Genomic DNA, 18,209 nt, shown 5'->3' with positions numbered 1-18,209 from the left:
GCCTGTGATACATAAGAAATTGCCCCCGTTGGTGTTATAGACACAAGAAATTTAATGGTGTTGTTATGTTTATAATTTGACCATGTTTGAGCCCTAGCTGTAAGTTGACCGGGTATCTGAATGAAAACTTCAAAACAATCAATGATGCTCACACATTTTGGGTAGGTTATTTTAATAACATTAGGCATGTTTCTTATCAGACTGTCTTTATCAGGTCACTGAATCAGAAATGAAAGTTTTTCTGCTAATTTTGGCAGTCCCTGGTTAAGAATGTCGGATATTGTGGTCACAGACACACTGAACCTATACGCCAAGTCCTGGTGCTGGAGATTCAACCTAAGTTTCATTATTATACACAACATTACACATGTTGGGCTTAGAACTTTGCACGCTGGAAGTGCCAGGGAGCAAAATGCCAGCAGCCATACAAATAGAGCTTTTGACTGTAGACCTGTATAAAACTGAATTCTTTGATCACTGGATGTCATCTGCTCCTCAAAACTCGGTCGACTTTCATTCTGTTTTAAAATCGCATTCTCTGTTTGAAGTCTCCCTAACTCTTCATATAGCTGCTGGTTTTCTATTCGCAGGGCAGCAATTTTTTTAATACAGCCACTGTGTATGTCGACATGTGGCTGCAATTCTGAAAAAAGAAATGTATGTTAAGGGATTGATAAAAGTAATACTTCAGTATTATGCAAATCCTAAAATACACCTCAAAATACCTATTATACATTGTATATTATTCTACATTTTAACCATTTTGTTAATAAATGAACTATATACTTGTTACTTACTCACAAATGTATTATCATTTTACTAAGTGTTAATTTGAAGTGTCCATAATAATTTACCAGACTAATACAAAAGCCTCTGAGGGTTAGTTATTCCAACGTTTACATATTATCACGATGTACATACATGTGTATAATTAAGATTTTTGATTCACATTATACCTGATTTGTATGTATTTGTACGATACATTAATATTTCGCAAAGATTATGTCCAAAATAAAAAACATGTACATATATATGCAAATAAATGATTGTGTACCTTCAGCTTGTGTCTCAAATATATTTTCTGTGTTTGACAAATCCAGTAATGCAGAAGCTGCTTGTTTCTTGCCTTTCTCGGATTCTCTGCCCTCCAATCGACGGTGTCTAGCATGGCGCAGATCCCCACTTGGTTTAGTGTCCTTGTAGCCCATGTTCACAGAGGGAATGTAGTCAGGGTTATTCTTGTCATTGCTCTTCTCTCCTGGAATGATAATTATTTTTATATGATCTGTTTTTACTGGAAGTTTGTGAAGTAAAAAAAATATTAGTTGTGGGAGATAGCAACACCATCTTGGGGACTTATAAATAATAATAATAATAAAACGAAAACTAATGAGATGTTTCTTTTAAACTAATCTCAGAATATATTTTTAAAGGGACACACCCTAGTTACGTTTATTTGTTAACCATTACGGCGTTGTTTTTCGCTATTAAATCCCATTTTTCACAAATAAAATTGTACTTTACTTACATTTTATTATTTAGAATACACATTTCCATTCACCTGAAGTGCTTTTTGGTAATCCTGATGTTTGTAAAACCACGAAATGCTTTTTTTCACAAGACGTGTTGTCGAGAAAAAACCGTTAAGCAAGCAAGGTCCAATCTATTTTTAGAGGGGATATTTCCATTTCAATGTCACAGACGTTGGTATATCACGTGACCGTTATCATTTTGGTTCGGTTTGTTTTCTCGTGCACGGTTTGCACAATGAACATCCGATTTGTTGTTGTTCATTTGTGAGATTTTTCGTCACAGTTCGTGAACATGTTCAGTAACAATAAAGTTCAGACAAGTGTCTCAATACAAAACGTTACAAACCCTTAAAACCAATAATTTTGCTAAGTCTTACGATATCTGGAGAGGGGATACAACCAGGACAGAACAGTTGGAACATGTCCAGGAGAGGTGAAACGAACGCACCCCAAGTCTGTGAAATTTGTCGTGACGTAGGCATTGTTGTACTTCGAGCGACATCTACCGGTGACATCAGAATACTAACTTTCAAAATTATTTCAAGCAATTGGGACATGAGGATTCCCATGGTATTTATCGATATAAAACCTGCTTTTTCACTCCATTTGATATAAACGTGATCTAAGTGTGTTACAGGTTTGTAGATTAACCAAATTATAATTTATTTTCGCTGGATGGAACTAGGGTGTGCGGCTTTAATTAATGTGTTAAAGTTGGGAAAAGTTGTGCCCGAAGTTGTGGGGGGTTTTATTTATAAAAAAAATTTAATAATAATAAAACAATTCAAGAAGGGTTGGGAGGGTACTGGCGGTGATATTAACTTGCACCTATATCTCCTTAACGTGCTCGTTGTTCATGTTATAAATTGAAAGCTTGCTACATTTATCCAAAGCAAGCAAGGAGGCAATTAATTTACCTGTTATGAAGTGACGATAACAAACGCGATCGTAATCTGTAGGTTCCCATTGACTTGTTGACGTCCGATGATACACACGCGCTTTATGGCTGTAATCCATAGCTTTCTTCGGGGTTCTGGTTTCTTTGGGATGCGAAAAAAGCTCCTTGGGTTATCCTTGTCGAATCTGCTTGTGCAATCGATCACACAACAAGATACAACCATTTTGCTTTCAACGAGATTACCAGATAAAATAATAACAAAGGAATCAGTCAGCCATGCGGAAGTACCGTCTTGCCAACCAGTCCAGTCACGTGATTTTTCGTGACGTCACGGCGAACATCCCTAATAGGGATACAAATGAATCACATATGACTGATTTTATTAAATGGCGATTGCAAATGGAAAATTCCATCCACTAATATGCGATTAAGTGTAAATAAACCATTTGTTTTTACCCAGTTCACAGATTGCCAGGCATGCTAGGGCACAGGTATCCCCAAACAGAAACCCGTAATACAAATGCTATAGTTACATATATATAAAGAGTACTCTTTATTACATAACGTTACTCTGACGTTGTTGTTTGGGGATACCTGTGTGCTAGGGTGGAGGTCAGCGGATGTGACGTAAAACATGTATCGTGCCGGAGATGAAGTTACTAAGTGGGGAATTCCCTTCCTGGAACTTTTGTGACATAATGATGGAATTGACATGTTTTCACGAATAACCGATTCTCTAACATGTATGTTGGTACAATTTTCTGTTTTATTGATTCTAATATTAATTATGTAAAATCTGAATGTGTTATTTTTCTGAGCCATTTGTGTTTTTTCCTAAATTGCGTAACATAAACTAAAGTCCGAACCAAAATGTTAACTCAGCTTAAAGGGACATTCCTGAGTTTGCTGCAATTTTTAAGATGTTATTGACTAACAGAGACGTTTTAATGATTGTAATTACATATCAAATATAGTTTTCACCATAAAATATTAGTGTCTGTATGTTAAACGTGTTTCTGATCGTTCTAATATCTGTACTAGGTTAAATTTGAGTTTATTTCTTAAAATATATTTTTTCGTACATGTATGAAATTATTTGAAGACAAAATCCAGTTTGTGCTTCTTACAAATATTAAGACGACCAGAAACACATTGAATATACAGACACTGATATTCTAAAAAATAAAATATATTTAATATGTAAGTTTAATCATAGAAATATTTTATTAGTCGGAAACATCTTATACTGCAGCAAACTCAGGAATGTCCCTTTAACAACTACGAAAAATTGCTCTCCTACCGTTATTTTTCATTAGATTTTACCCACATTTTGTCTGAAATCTTGATATAAAAGCAAACGTGATGACGTCATATTAATTTATTTTTATTATTTTTATTTTTATTTAAGAATTGACCGCAATTATTGTTTGGTTCATGCAAGTACGAACCAAAAAAACGATGTGCACATTGTATGACTCTGCGTAAAGAACATACAAAAGTGTGCACATTGTTTTTTTGGTTCATACTTGCATGAACCAAAAAATAATTGCGGTCAAATCTTATAATGAAATTTTTATGCATACTTTAACAATACATAACTAAATTTATTTTGTTTAGCTTTAAATACGCCTGTAGTATTGTTTGTGTAAACTTCATTGATACTTACAGGTGATGCGCCAGTTCCGGATCACTTCAAACAAAATTGTGAATTATGTCAAAATGTGTGCGTATGACTTTAAAAGAAATTCTTGGTAAATAAAGACAATCAACCATATAAATAAACCGTGATATAAAATGTAAATTTAGGTAAACATTTAACACCAAAAACAGTCTTGTTCGAGTTGGCGGTACTTACGCTAGTTGCAGATCACTTTGTCCAGTTCCGGATCACTTTAGAAATTAGAGGCTTATGCCTTCAAAAGCACTATTTCCAACATTTTAGCACTTTCTGTACGTTCGTGGATCCTGCCTGACATATTTTATGGCCATTTGCAACTCCATGAGGTACACCCCCCTGATTATGTCCCTAATTAGCAATTTCTAAAATCGATTGAAAATCAACGATGGCGTCCCATGACATCAGGTATACGGGGCTTGTGTCAAAAATAAAAGTGCGACTGCGAGCCTTATTATTTTCGTTTTGTACTTTCAACAAGTACGAATTATATTAGATTTCTGGCATTCTACTATATACTAAAAACATTTTTTCATTTATTACCGTATATATCAATAATAATAATAACAGGGGCGACACAGTGTACGGCTTGTGGTTGCCAGACTCGCCTTTCAAATTACTTGTAAGGACATTTTCATGGATATAACAAATATAACCCCCCACACACAAAGGTGGTACGGCTCTTTGAAAAGTAGTATGGCCGTACCGGCCGTACTGTCTGCGCCACCCCTGAATAATAATAATAATAATAACAATAGCAATAATAATAAAAATATTATTATTATTATTATATTGATGACTTTTAAAAGACTTGAAAAATCAGCACCTTTTATTGGAAATAGAAAGAAATGACATCAGCAAAATATCAACTTCGGGACTGTTTACTATTTATCATATTAAAATTAAGCAAGTAATTTTGAAGCAGGACGGTTATACCCCTAGCTAATATAATGATACTTATGTTGCGTACGAATACAAATGTTCATTCACTATTATTTGAATCGGGTGATTTTAGTCATTTTGATAAGCAACGCCATTTTCTCTAGCTGCTGTGCATTTTTTCGGATCATTTAGTTATATTGGAAGGAATTATCCTATTCGTGTTTAGTTTATATTTTATGAAAGTGAATGAAGGAACGTGTCTAACATTTATGCTGTCAGTAGAACCGTTTAATTTTCGCCAACAGCTGTAGAACATTGCTTACAGGCGTGAAGTTTCCTACATGATTTCTTTGGCCATCGACCGGGTCTCATGTCATGATTACCGAAGAAGGGTTTTTTGGGGGTGTTTTTTTTTATAAATCAATGTGTAAGAATCTACATGTCTACTCTGCTATAGCATTTTCCATTAATTTAGCGTATACATTTTTTTATTGCTTTTGTAGCTTTGATGTGTGTTTTCTTCAAAATATCTAAATATGGTTGCCTGAATAATCCAGCTTGTTGCACAAAAGTAGTGCAAGTCAGTTGGGGGGGGGGGGGGTAGGCGTGGCTTAATTTTTTTTGCTTCATCGAGATATGAACGAAAAAAGTAAGCACCTCTGGACCAATCAGATTGCCGTAAAGTGCAAAGGAAATTTAATTATTTAATGATACCACTAAAGATCATTGATTTTATATTAATTATGTCACATACTTTGGAGGCTTTCACCCGTCTTGAAGAGCATGTCTTAAAAAAACAAAATGGCAGATGGCAGAAAACTGCATGTATTTTGCCCTATACTATCTCGGTGAAGTCGATACTGGTGACATCGTTACAGTCTCGTATCTGGAATCTGTGTCACTGTAATGGTTTTTTCACAACTTGTGTCTGGACAAAATTTTGGGGAAATGTAACGGTAATTAAAGGTAGGAGAGTAATTTATTGTAGTTGTTAACAATTTGGTTCGGACTTTAGAGGATAATATAATAAACGAGTTACCAGCTATTATCAAATGTATGTTCCAAGTGAAATAATTTTCACTTGTCATGAGCTTTAGCGAGTGACAAGTGAAAATTATTTCACGAGGGTCATACATTTGATAATAACTGGTACTGAATTTGTTATTCTATTTATTACCCAAACTATTTCAGTATTTGGGGTTTTTTTTTTAAAACCTTTATTTCCGATATAGCCTGCATCGGCTACACGTCCATGTATATAAAAATGGCGTAAACTACTTTACTGTCCTGGGTATTGCTTTAACTTTGTATTTTATTCACTGTTCACAAATAATTTTCAAAACCCAAAGTGCTATATATATTCTGTAAAAAAAACAACAACATCTATAATGAATTGCATTAAAGGTCTACATTTATCAAAAACGTAATTCACTATTGTTTGGTATCTATGTATACCTTTTACAATATATATGAAGTATCAATAAAATATATTTTATTTTTTTTACCCATTTTTAATATACTAGTATTCGCAATAAAAAGTCACGTTTTTCCCATCGCTTGCCAAAAAGCCTCTGAACTCCAAGAGTTAAGTCAAGTGACCCCGTGATAATTATCTAAGATGATCGATGGGAACTTGTCTGTTCCAAGCCTGTATCCCCCCAGTTCAGCCTATTTGCAACCTGGAGACAAAAACAAAGCCCGGATGTTAATGCCAAGATGTACATTGTTCATATTTGTCACAAAGATACACCTCAACATGATGCATTTATATATGTTAAAAAAATAAATGTAGGAAAAATATTTTTAGGAAAAATCACATTTTTCATGTTCGAGCTGTACATAACGAAATCCTGAACATCGTCCGAAGACAAAAACAGATAGGCCTACCGAATGTTAATGCAATTTTTTCTAAAAATATATTTCCTACATTTATTTTTTTAACATATATAAATGCATCGTGTTGAGGTGTATCTTTATGCCAAATATGAACAATGTACACCTCAGCATTAACATTCAGGCTTTGTTTTTTTCTCAGGGCGACGTTTGGGCTCTGGGCTGCAAATAGGCTGACCGCATTTGGCTCGGCGGTGTACTCCGGTTCAAACTGATAAGGAAGTACCCCTAACGGACTTTCTCCTTCTTCCTCACCAATCGAAGTAGAATTAGAACAAATAGACAAATGCGACAAGTCCGAAATGTCCAAACTAATATCTGATAAGAATGAGCTATTTTCCGAAGAATCATTACATGCTGTCGCCAAATCGTTTGCCAAATCATGATGATGTCATATTTAGTACCGACAAGGTGATTGGTTTGTTGGCATTAAATCGTCCAATTAAACCAATGCATGATAATTTCTCAGTGAGAAATTATGCTTTTTATTTTCCCCATTATGAGTGCCTGCTGGGGTAATAAAAAATTATTTCCTAAACACCTTTACTTTTCTTCTTACATGAAACCAAATTGAAATTATTTACACCTACAAAAGGATGAGTTAGTCTATCCCATCCTCCTGTTTTAAAAGTTTTAAAATTCTTGTAGTTAATGAAGATAAACATTTCATCCCGTTATTAGTCCCCAACTGGTCCAACCTGTGGGGACTATAGGTCTCCGTCCTTCTGTCTGTCCCACATATAATTTTCTGGTAGCTGGAGTACTCTGCCAAACGAGAGCTAGACGGACATTTGGACGGTTATCATCGCTTTCTGCCGTCAGAGATAACTGTATAGCGAAAACACAAAATGGCTAAGGACAAGAAGAAACCTGAAGGCACTCTCTTGTTCCTGTTATATACACATAGGTGCTGACGGGTTTCTTCCGGAATTGTGTTTATTATTGGTTAATATATGTGAAATATTTGGATTCTAGGGCTTGTCCCCCCCCCCTGGACCCCCCCCCCCCGATATTTCCCCTGACTATTTCCCCCCTGGACAATACCTTCCATAGTACAGTGCTGTCCGGTGGTATCGGTGCACCCAAGCATTCAAAGACCATTTTCTATTTGAACACTGTGAAATACTCGAAAATTATCAGTGTAATGGCATTTTACATTAAATCCTCATCAGTGAGCCATGACACCCAATAGCCGATGTGTATTTTTGTGCTGGGGTGTCGTTAAACATTCATTCATTCATCAGTGAGCCACGACTGGTATGTGCTATCCTGTCTGTTGTATGGTGCATATAAAAGACCCCTGCTGCTAATGGGAAAATGTTGTTGTTTTCTTCTTTAATACTATATGTAAAAAAACCGCCTTGGTGGCGTCGTGGTTAGGCCATCGGTCTACAGGCTGGTAGGTACTGGGTTCAGATCCCAGTCGAGGCATGGGATTTTTAATCCAGATACCGACTCCAAACCCTGAGTGAGTGCTCCGCAAGGCTCAATGGGTAGGTGTAAACCACTTGCACTGACCATTGATCCATAACTGATTCAACAAAGGCCATGGTTTGGGCTATCCTGCCTGTGGGAAGCGCAAATAAAAGATTCCTTGCTGCCGGTTGTAAAAGTAGCCTATGTGGCGACAGTTGGTTTACTCTAAAAAAAAAAACAGTGTCAGAATGACCATAAGTTTGACGCCCAAAAGCCGATGATAAAATAAAAAATCAATGTGCTCTAGTGGCGTCGTTAAATAAAACAAACTTTACTTTTTACTATATGTAAAAATTACCAAATATTTGACATGCAATAAGCTACAATCAATGTGCCCTAGTGCATGGAATATTTTGTCACTAATCTATTTAAAAATTGATGAGCGATTGTGTAGTATAGTATTATACATTAAATATGAACAGATGATTTTTAAATACCTTTTATATCATTTATTTATTGAAATTTTATTTATTAACTACAAAAAAAAGAATTTTCAGGTACAGTCATGTTTGATGTACACAATGTGGTAAATCATAATCAGTATTCTCTTCTTTGTCGCCATTTTAAAAATTAAACTTGCTTGAACTTTGCTTGCTATGTGACATCAACGTCCAACAAACAAATCAACTACAGTATAAAATGTATTTATCTATCTATCGAATTGCAATAAATATTATATAATAGCTGACCAAATAAAAAGAAAAGTTACTGGTAAGTCATTTTGATATGCCCGTAGTTACACTATAATCAGGCTACTTAAAAAGAATCGTCCTAGAGAGCTCCGCTATTTAATTTTCAATTTTGTCATGATAGCAAATGGTAATCCATTAATTTATAAAGACCGCCTTAGAATATCCATGTAGGAAGTTTAAGAAGTATCCAATTAAAAATCTTATGAGATATTTTGAGATTTGGAACAGATTTGAAAAAAATCATGGCCACTGTAGAGGAATGTTATTTGGCAGCTGTTCAGCATTTACATACCGATTTCTATTATTTGGAAATAGAGTTGTCAGAAAGTCTTTGTACGTTTTATCCGATTCAGCTTGAAGACAAGTAATATAAAATCTTAATTACTCAGTGGTAGGCCAAAGCCAACATTTTTACAAAGTATAGAACTATTTATATGTTATCTTATAAACTTATCAAGTTTCAGAACTATCATATAAAAACTACAAGAAGATAGACTTTCAAATTTTTAATGTTAAATTTTTATTTGTCTTTTAAATTTAAAACTTTAAGAGAAGATAGACTTGGAAAAGTTTAAATATTAAATTTGTATTTATTTGTTTTTAATTTAATTTTTTTTTTTTAAATTCACAATTTCCAAAATATTTCTCTATTAGTTTGTGAAGACTGCCCCTAAGAATCATGCTTCTTTTCTTCAGAACTATCCAATCAATCTTTAGAAGAAGACAAACTTTAAAATGTGCCTTGTTAAAGTTCTAAATTAAAAAAAACACAAATTTAAAATTTTCAAAATATATTTTTATTATTTTGTGAAGACTGGCCCAGAGAATCATAGTACCATGTTTCAGAACTATCCAGTGAAAGTTGAAGTAGCGAATATCTAAGTTAGGCCTATATTTAATTAATATGTTAAGGTTTTGAGACGGGATTGCAGGGGCAGATCCAGGAATTTTAGCGGGGTGTGTGTGTGTGTAGAGGTCCAGTCTTGAGCCTTTGAAGGCCCCCCCCCCCCCCCCCCCCGATAGGAAATTTTCATATTTGAAGATAGCTTTAGATGGATTTGAAGTATATTCCCGTTATCAAAATCCTGCTTGTTGGTCACGAGCGGGGGGGGGGGGGGGGGGGGGTGTCCAGACCCCCTCGACCCCCCCTGGATCCGCGTCTGGATTGTCATAATTTTTATTTATTTTTTGTTTTTATTATTATTTTTTGGTACGTATACTTTATAGATCCACAACAATCGCTAACCCCCACCCCGCATTTGGAGATGATTACCAACTCTTTTTTTTTCTTTTTTAAACTTTGCCTTAGATATTTAAAACCATAAATTACCTATTAAGGGGTCACACTGTACAAACAATATTCATAGGAGGGATCCAATGTGGGATGTTATATCAATACCGTTTGGGTCTTGATAATAATTCATTAATTAAAAAAAACATGTTTAAACATACTTATTTCAAAGGAATATTCACCATTGTAACAACACTGGCTGACAATTGGGACAATCGTAAGCCGCTATTCCGTAGAATTGCAGAAGTTATTTTAATGATGGGAATCAGTCAATTGAATTTGATTACAAAAACATCCTTTTTATTTCAGAGTATATTGTGAAATGTAAGCAGTTTGAAAATTTTATTTATAAGAACGACTGATATAATTTTAATAAAATATCCCAGTAGTCACAATATATTTTCATATATTTTCACTTCATGAATAGGAATTTTACACGGCCCCTAAATAAACGTAACCAGTTGCAAACAGCCGTTACTAGCTCATTATCATGTCTAATGGTGGGTGGTTATCTGAATAACTGTATGACAACTGTAATTGGTGCTCCTAAATGGAGAAGGAACCTAGCAAGAACGAAAAAAAGGTGCCAGGAAAAATTTAGGAAAAGGGACTTTGGCAGTACGGGAATATCTATTCCCAGATATATTTAACATACTCTTGGTTGTTAAGGACTACCTTCAAAATTTAATAATGTTAAAAATATGAATCTCAAAATTATGCAATACGTTTTAGAATAATTGTGTCGAGATCTCTGAATCTTGCATTTATAGCAATTTGTGATGCAAGACTGAACAAAATGTTCCCTGTAGTTAAACAAAACAAACTTTTTTATATATTAAAATATGGTTATTGTTGTATTAGAGTGGGAATCTTTGCCTACCCAGTGTTTTTGCTATATAGTTATCTCTGATGGCAAAAAACTATCATAACTGTCCAATTGGTCGCCTAGCTTTCTGTAGTGTAACCGACTTATTGAAAGCTAGTTTCTCAAAAACATAAATAATAAACAAATGGAAACCGTTAAATATTAATTAAAATTATTATAACATTTCTTTTACATATCTAGTTCTATAACAAATATATCAGTCACCAGTAGTATAAACCAATAATTATCGCTAAATTAAACCTTAGATAATATTACTGTGTATTTAAAGTATTGGAATTTCAAAAGATAGATTCACCCACTGTAGGTAACATTTTATCCAGTCATTTAAAGGGACTATCTAAGGTCGACCACAGTCACTTTTCGCTTTCTTGTTTTGGCTTCATACACAAAAAATATAACAATATTAATTTATAACAATATTTTATTTTTTTATTTGTCGAATGGTACTTTTCATTTCTTTTATCTTTTAAAACTTAAATTTAATATTTTGTCTAAAATTATGAAAAACAAAAACATAATTGTAAATGGCATAATTATCTGGTCAATATAGAACTTGGGACTATTTTAACAGGGGACAAAGAAAGTAGACCATTTTTTATTTTAATGTGGCAAAGCATTGCAATGATATATATAGATAATTTTTAATTTAAATAGCATATTTCAATGACGTCATTTTGTATCTCCTTACAATAACAATAAATTGGGTGCATGGTGTTTCTGTTTTTAGAATGCTGGAAAATTCCAGTGCAAAATTGCTATTGAAAATATTTTTATTTGCAAATTACTAATGCACCAAACAATGTTTGAAGAAACCTTATAATTAAAAAGTTGTACTATCAGCATTTAAGAAATATGGATTTGAAGTGAAATTAAGGTAAGATATGTTTGATATACATATATACATATATATATACACACATATATATATATATATACATATACATATACATATACATATACATATACATATACATATACATATACATATACATATACATATACATATATGTGTGTGTGTGTGTCACTTTTTGCACCCTGTGAAATGAACACACATCTGAAAGTATATTATCGTTGAAGTGTTTTTAATGCCGGCAATATGAAATTTTGAAAATACTGACTACATCAACGTAACTATTTGTGAAAAACAAACTTTGAAGTTTCGAGTTATCGAAGACAACAGTATAATATTTTAATGAATCATCTGACTGCTTGTAAACATAACGATAATACATTATATTGTTTGTATGCAAATTCCTGTAATGTTGTTTGCGTGTTATATTAATAGTTTTGTTTATTTTATATATATATATCGTTTTCTCTCCACAGTAACAAAACTGGTGGAGGAAGTTACTAACTCTGTGTGGATGGTGAATTGGCTGTTTGTCAGTTTGGTCGTTGTAAGTTTTACAATATCTTTATTATTTGCATTGGATCTAGGGAAATGTCTTTTTATTTGCCAGTCCTGGACCAGTTTCAGTTCCGGGGATTGGAAATAAATTATTACGTGGGTTTGAATGATGGCCCAATGTTAAATTTTTTAGGCTGTATCACGCTTAGATTCGAGTCAATCAAAGCACGACTGTTTTATGCCAGCCACGTGTGACGATTGCAGGTGCTTTAGCCACCCTGTTAAAAGCCGACACGATCCATCGCACATGAATGGGTTTTAGCACACTAATATTGCGGTTGACCGTTTCTTTGTTTTTACTGTTTAAGTTCCCTGCAACTTTGTTGGCATACAGTTGTAATTGTACATGTATTTTAATGTTTTGCCAGATGTAGATCTATAACTATACACATTATGTAAATGATTTCTGCAAAAATATGGAAAAAAGAAAGGAATAAAAAACATTTAAAAGACAATATTTGCCAAATAGTTTAAAAAAAAAAATCATGGTGATGTTTGTAAAGTTTTATCTTAAATCACAAACGCGAAACGATAAACATAAAAACAATGTTGTTGTTTTTGGGTTTTTTATCACATCAGTGAAAAAACCCCACAAATTGTATATATTTTACATAATATAAAAAAGGAATAAAAGTTATGAATTTTAATTCCCATATATGTATAAAAAGTATGAGTATTCAGTACTGTGTCCTGAAAATTAATAAAATATGGCACCGTTGAAGCGTTTGACAGCCTGAACCAGCACATGTTTAGACAAAGATAGTAATAACGTCATCACTGATTCAGTGATTGGATGAAATTTGACCTCTACTGACACTAGAGATAACAGTACATGTAGCTGTTCTGCTTACTCCCACTTGTTAAAGCTACAGTGTCTGGTTTCAATCGTATACAGTCAAGTTCTAAGTTCAAATACAAGCATAACTGCACTTTTAATTCACTCGCGAGTTGTCGTCATTAACGCATATCGTCAAATGCTTACTAGACAGTTTGAACAATTCTCGCCATTTTGTAATACCGAGCGGATTCTAGCATCCAATTACGCTAGCAGCCAATTTTAGCAGACACGCATGGCGACATTCTAAACACTGGACTTATTCGCCTTTTATAATGTGTGTTGTGGTCTATACGAAATTAGTTGGACATCCTATATTACCATAGTACAGAAGGATTTTTAAAGTGATACTTCAGATATTATAAAAGTGCTTAATAAAACGGTTAAGTTGTATTTATACGGATATTAGTAACAATAAGACTGAAAATGAGTCTTGGTTGTTATTTTGTTTTTGTGTTGTTTTTATATAAAGATACTCTTTAAAACTCTAAAATTCTTAAATTGTAGTGAATAATAAAAATTAGCATAACAGTGTGTTTAAAAGTGTGAAATACAGGTAACAATCGAAAGGTGTAGGAGTCCAATGTTTAGAACGTCACCATGAGTGTCTGCTGAAATTGGCTGCTAGCGTAATTGGATGCTAGAAATTGACTGCTAGAATCCCCTCGGTTTTTGTAATGCAACAATAGTCGAACCGTATTATTTTTAGCCCAGTGGGCGCCCGCCAAAAGTGTTCCACTATTCAAAATACTGGGTTTATTTTTAACTTGGAAAAGCCAGTGTAGTGAAACCAATTCGGAGTGCGGCGTCTTATATGCACCAAACGTAATGGGATTTTCTGTTCTAAATGCTTAAATAATAAAAATATTCCAGGGAATGCCGCTTTAACAAAAAAGTGGAAACCTTTTGATAATTTTAAAATCCTTTATAATTATTGGATACACTACATTGAACAGTCAACAATAAATACATTTACGGATTATTTCAGTATATTTTATGCTATTTCAAGCAGTTTGTATTGCACAATTCAAAAGCCTCTTGCTTCGGACAAGGACACTCGACCGACAGAGCTTCGTACACAGGTGTTGACAGGTGTTCATTGTAACCAGTTGCAAACTCTGTGTCCTTTGTTTTAATTGGAGTGTAATACCTTGATGACTCTCTCCAAGAATGGTGTTATTGTTAACGTCTTGACTGGCTCAGTGACTTAAATCTCGGCTCAGTGACTTTGACAAATGTCTAGCCTAGTGGCAGTCAATTGACACTACTGTAGGTCCGACTTCAGTAAATGGCGATATACTTAGGCAGACATTAAAATCACAGACGTCTGAAACACCAGCCATATTGACAACTATTTATTTATTATTTTAAATCATGCACGAGATACCGATGTCTGGGCAGGCCGGGTCCATTTGACGGATAGGAATTTGTTCCAATAATAGAAATGGACAGGTGCTTTGGACCGACAAGAACGACAAAAGTGGGACCGACAAACACGTTTTTAAAAAATAATTTCGGTCTCAGAGATGGAGAATCGGTCCCAGACCGGGGAAAAAGGGCTTTTCCCCACCCCTGACACAGACGTGTGTTATTAGGAAAGTTAATATTTGAAAGGGAAGCCACCTTCATTAATTTAATTCAGGATCTAAGACTATGGTATTTGATTCTAAAAGGTTCTGTGATGTCACAGAATCATTCATACACAAGTAAATATTTCTTTAATAACATAACTGTGTGATTCTAGTAAATGGGATAACCACCATGATGATGCACTGAATGAAACTCCTGAGAATACTCGTAAACCTGTTGATCCCGCACCCCCCCTCCTCAATTCCAACCAGTACCTGATGCATGACTGGTACATCTATATTTGTGGTATGTGCCGTCTTGTCTGTGGGGTATAGGATAGTGCATATAATAGATCACTTGCTGCTATTTGGAAGGAGTAACCTATTTGGAAGCAGGTTTCCTTTCTCCATCTCTAGACCAAGTGTCAAGATAAGCGAATGTCAGTTACAATTTAATTTATTTTTAAAAAGTGCAGAGATATCAATACAAATTTTTCTTTCCAAACATAAGTCAACAAAAGTGATATGTACACGTTTATATTATAGATTATATTATATTATATTATATTATATTATATTATATTATATTAGTCCCATATCGGTCCAGCCAGAGGGGACTATAGGTTTCATCTCTATCCTGTCTCTTTGTCGTTTAGTCCGTCCATCCCACTTATAGTTTTCCCAGATGCATTTTGCACAATGCCTCAAGCTATTGTGCTAACATTTTGATCAAGTATTGTTACAGATCAAGTTTGACTTTCATGGCGATTAACTAATGTTTCTAAAAGTTAAGCCTTGGGCCCAGTAGGGGACATGTATATATGCTTTAGTAGTATTCTCAGAATGCTTGTTATATACAACAATTTTACACAAAATACTGTATCAATGTAATGTCTTGTTTTTTCCCTAGGTAACTGTTACTGCAATAGCAGCAGCACCAGTGACATCGGCCACAGATATTTTACAAGATGTAAAGGGAGAGCCAAACAAAAATTTGTGAGTTATATGCTCACCATTACTCATGTACAAATGAAGTTTATTAAAAAAAGAAGTTTAAACTGCACAAAAGTTGTAGATGGCAAGATATAGCTGTTACTTAGACATAGGCGTTATAATTAAGTATTGTCTGTTATTTATTTTACGTTCATCGGGGTATGAACAAAAAAAATCATCCGCAAACTGTGTGAATCGGCGAAGCCGTTCTCACATAAGTTTGCGGATGATTTTTTTTAAATCAAATTAAATTTGAATCATACATGCTAATAATAACACTAAAACGTCATACTTTATTTTGAATTATTTTTTATCCATAAACAATAACGCTCATTAAGACAACTTGCCCATATAAAATGACGTCATCACATATGACGTTCCCTGACAACGTAATTTTTACGTTCATCGAAAAATGAACAAACTCCCGTTGCTACGTCTGGACCAATGGGATGACGTTACGTTGTAATGAATGTAACAGAAATTTAATTATATTGTTATAAACACATATTTTCTTAAAAACATGTTTTGATACACAGTGTTGTTTTCAAAAATTCTGGTTGTGTGCAGTAGCACACAACATTTCTCTCACCAAAACAAGTGACATATGTGTAATGTTTTAGAAGTTAAAAATAATTATAATGCCTGTATGAAATAGAGATGTAATGTGTGGCTGAATGTCGGTACTGTGAGATTGACAGACAACAGTTCCCATAATGTCATGATACTGTGCATGAGGGTTTTGGTTGCAATCAGTAGTTGCTGTTTATGTGTTTCTTTATTTCTTTCCATGTGTATATTTTAGAACTGACTGCATATGCCCAGCGAAACAATTCTCCTGATGAAACTTGTTGTTTTTTATTATTTTAATTCAGGACTTATTCTCCGGATTCATTGAATGAACATTGGGACTGTTACTACTGTACCGACCAATACTTCTCCAAGTAAGTTATTTACACTATCATTCATCTTTCCCATCTATCACCCTCTGCCTAACATTCTCATTATCTCAATATAAAATGATTTTACCAATTTTCCCACGATTTCAATCTGTTTTGACCCTATCTGTCAATTTCCTCTGACTCTTATCTTCTGAGTTGTCCACACCATCACCTAACTCTCTCAACTTCCTGCACAGGTACAGTCTCTGTATACTTCCCTGCACCCACCTGGCATCCTCGTCCTCTGCCACTAATAAAGCTGGTCTGACCCACGGCATTAATGACTGCCGGTAGTAGTGCCTCTTAACAATGTTAGAAGTAACTACTGAACACTCTCTGAAGATAGCCACGTGCAAGAGACAAGCACCTGTCGTGATTGGAGAGACAAGGACTGGAATGTGAAAGTTGAGGTGAACACCCAACAGAAGTTGAAAGATAAGAAGAGCTGCCAGATTGGGAAAAAATGAGATGGAAGTCAAAGAAGAGAAAGAAAAGGGGGCATCGGAATAAAAAAATAAAAAAAGAAGTTATTTATGTGTACAGTACATGCTTTATTTTTATGATAGTCTGAAACAATATTAGTCTGTATCACCTAATGCTTGTTTCCATAATATTAGAACTGTTCCAATTTGTGTATGGATGCAAAGTTGTTTTGGTATCTGTTTCTATGTCAAGACCATTCACACTGGGAGTGGTTGTGTCCACATGCAGATGCTCTTGTCTTCATTGTCGTAATACTTACTGGGATTTCCCTGCTTTTTGTGAACAACCACTCGCCATTGCTTGTTGTAACTAAGCAGTGATTGTTTTGACATTTTAAAATTGATAGAGCTAATAAGAATTCATCCATACATGTATTATGTTTGGTGTTATTAATAAAAAAAAGGTTATATTAATACTGCAGATAGTTTGCAGAATGGTTTTGACAGTTATATATTCAGGAACGAATGCAGGATTTCTGGTCAAATGCAAAAGACGCAACATGCATTGTTGATGTACAGTAAAATAAAGTGAAACAATGGACAATCAAAGTGTTAAGTGAGCTGTGCCACTAAACAAGTCTGGACGTCTGTTGTTTTTCAAATGGGATTAGGTCCAAACATTAATGCAACTTTGACTTCTCTCTACTGTTAATAACTTGGCAAATTGAGCAGACTTTCAGCAAAAGAAAGCGCCACTTTCCTGGCTAGATTAATGCTTGATTTATTTTATTTTTTACAGTTTCAAACCATAGGCAGTGAT

General features: G+C 34.3%; 2 protein-coding genes across 2 annotated transcripts in view; one reads left to right on the top strand and one right to left on the bottom strand.

Moving 5' to 3' along the window:
• Positions 1 to 153: 153 nt before the first annotated feature.
• Positions 154 to 2,700, bottom strand: LOC121376120. The gene is made up of 3 exons (XM_041503921.1): positions 2,450 to 2,700; positions 1,055 to 1,258; positions 154 to 643 (listed from the first exon to the last, which is right to left on the bottom strand). The coding sequence occupies exons 1-3, from the start codon at positions 2,547 to 2,549 to the stop codon at positions 216 to 218; spliced, it is 732 nt and encodes a 243-aa protein (XP_041359855.1). The 5' UTR covers positions 2,550 to 2,700; the 3' UTR covers positions 154 to 215.
• Positions 2,701 to 3,048: 348 nt separating this feature from the next.
• The window catches only part of LOC121376119, a 39,116-nt gene continuing 23,955 nt past the window's right edge, over positions 3,049 to 18,209 (top strand). The window contains exons 1-4 of the mRNA XM_041503920.1: positions 3,049 to 3,173; positions 12,552 to 12,622; positions 15,947 to 16,032; positions 16,902 to 16,970. Of these exons, the coding sequence (XP_041359854.1) occupies positions 3,143 to 3,173; positions 12,552 to 12,622; positions 15,947 to 16,032; positions 16,902 to 16,970 (257 nt within the window). The 5' untranslated portion in view covers positions 3,049 to 3,142. The remainder of the gene's footprint in view (positions 3,174 to 12,551; positions 12,623 to 15,946; positions 16,033 to 16,901; positions 16,971 to 18,209) is intronic.

The sequence above is a fragment of the Gigantopelta aegis genome, chromosome 6 (genome assembly GCF_016097555.1).
Source record: "Gigantopelta aegis isolate Gae_Host chromosome 6, Gae_host_genome, whole genome shotgun sequence".
Classification (NCBI taxonomy): domain Eukaryota; kingdom Metazoa; phylum Mollusca; class Gastropoda; order Neomphalida; family Peltospiridae; genus Gigantopelta; species Gigantopelta aegis.
Note: the sequence above shows the minus strand (reverse complement) of the source record. Positions and strands in the feature narration are given on the sequence as shown.

Excerpts from the sequence above, each read along its gene's own strand:
- LOC121376120 (XM_041503921.1), bottom strand. The coding sequence starts at position 2,549 with ATGGATTACAGCCATAAAGCGCGTGTGTATCATCGGACGTCAACAAGT. Across the intron at positions 1,259-2,449 it reads TTATCGTCACTTCATAACAG|GAGAGAAGAGCAATGACAAG; the intron begins GTAAATTAATTG and ends TTATCATTCCAG. Across the intron at positions 644-1,054 it reads ATTTGAGACACAAGCTGAAG|AATTGCAGCCACATGTCGAC; the intron begins GTACACAATCAT and ends TTCTTTTTTCAG.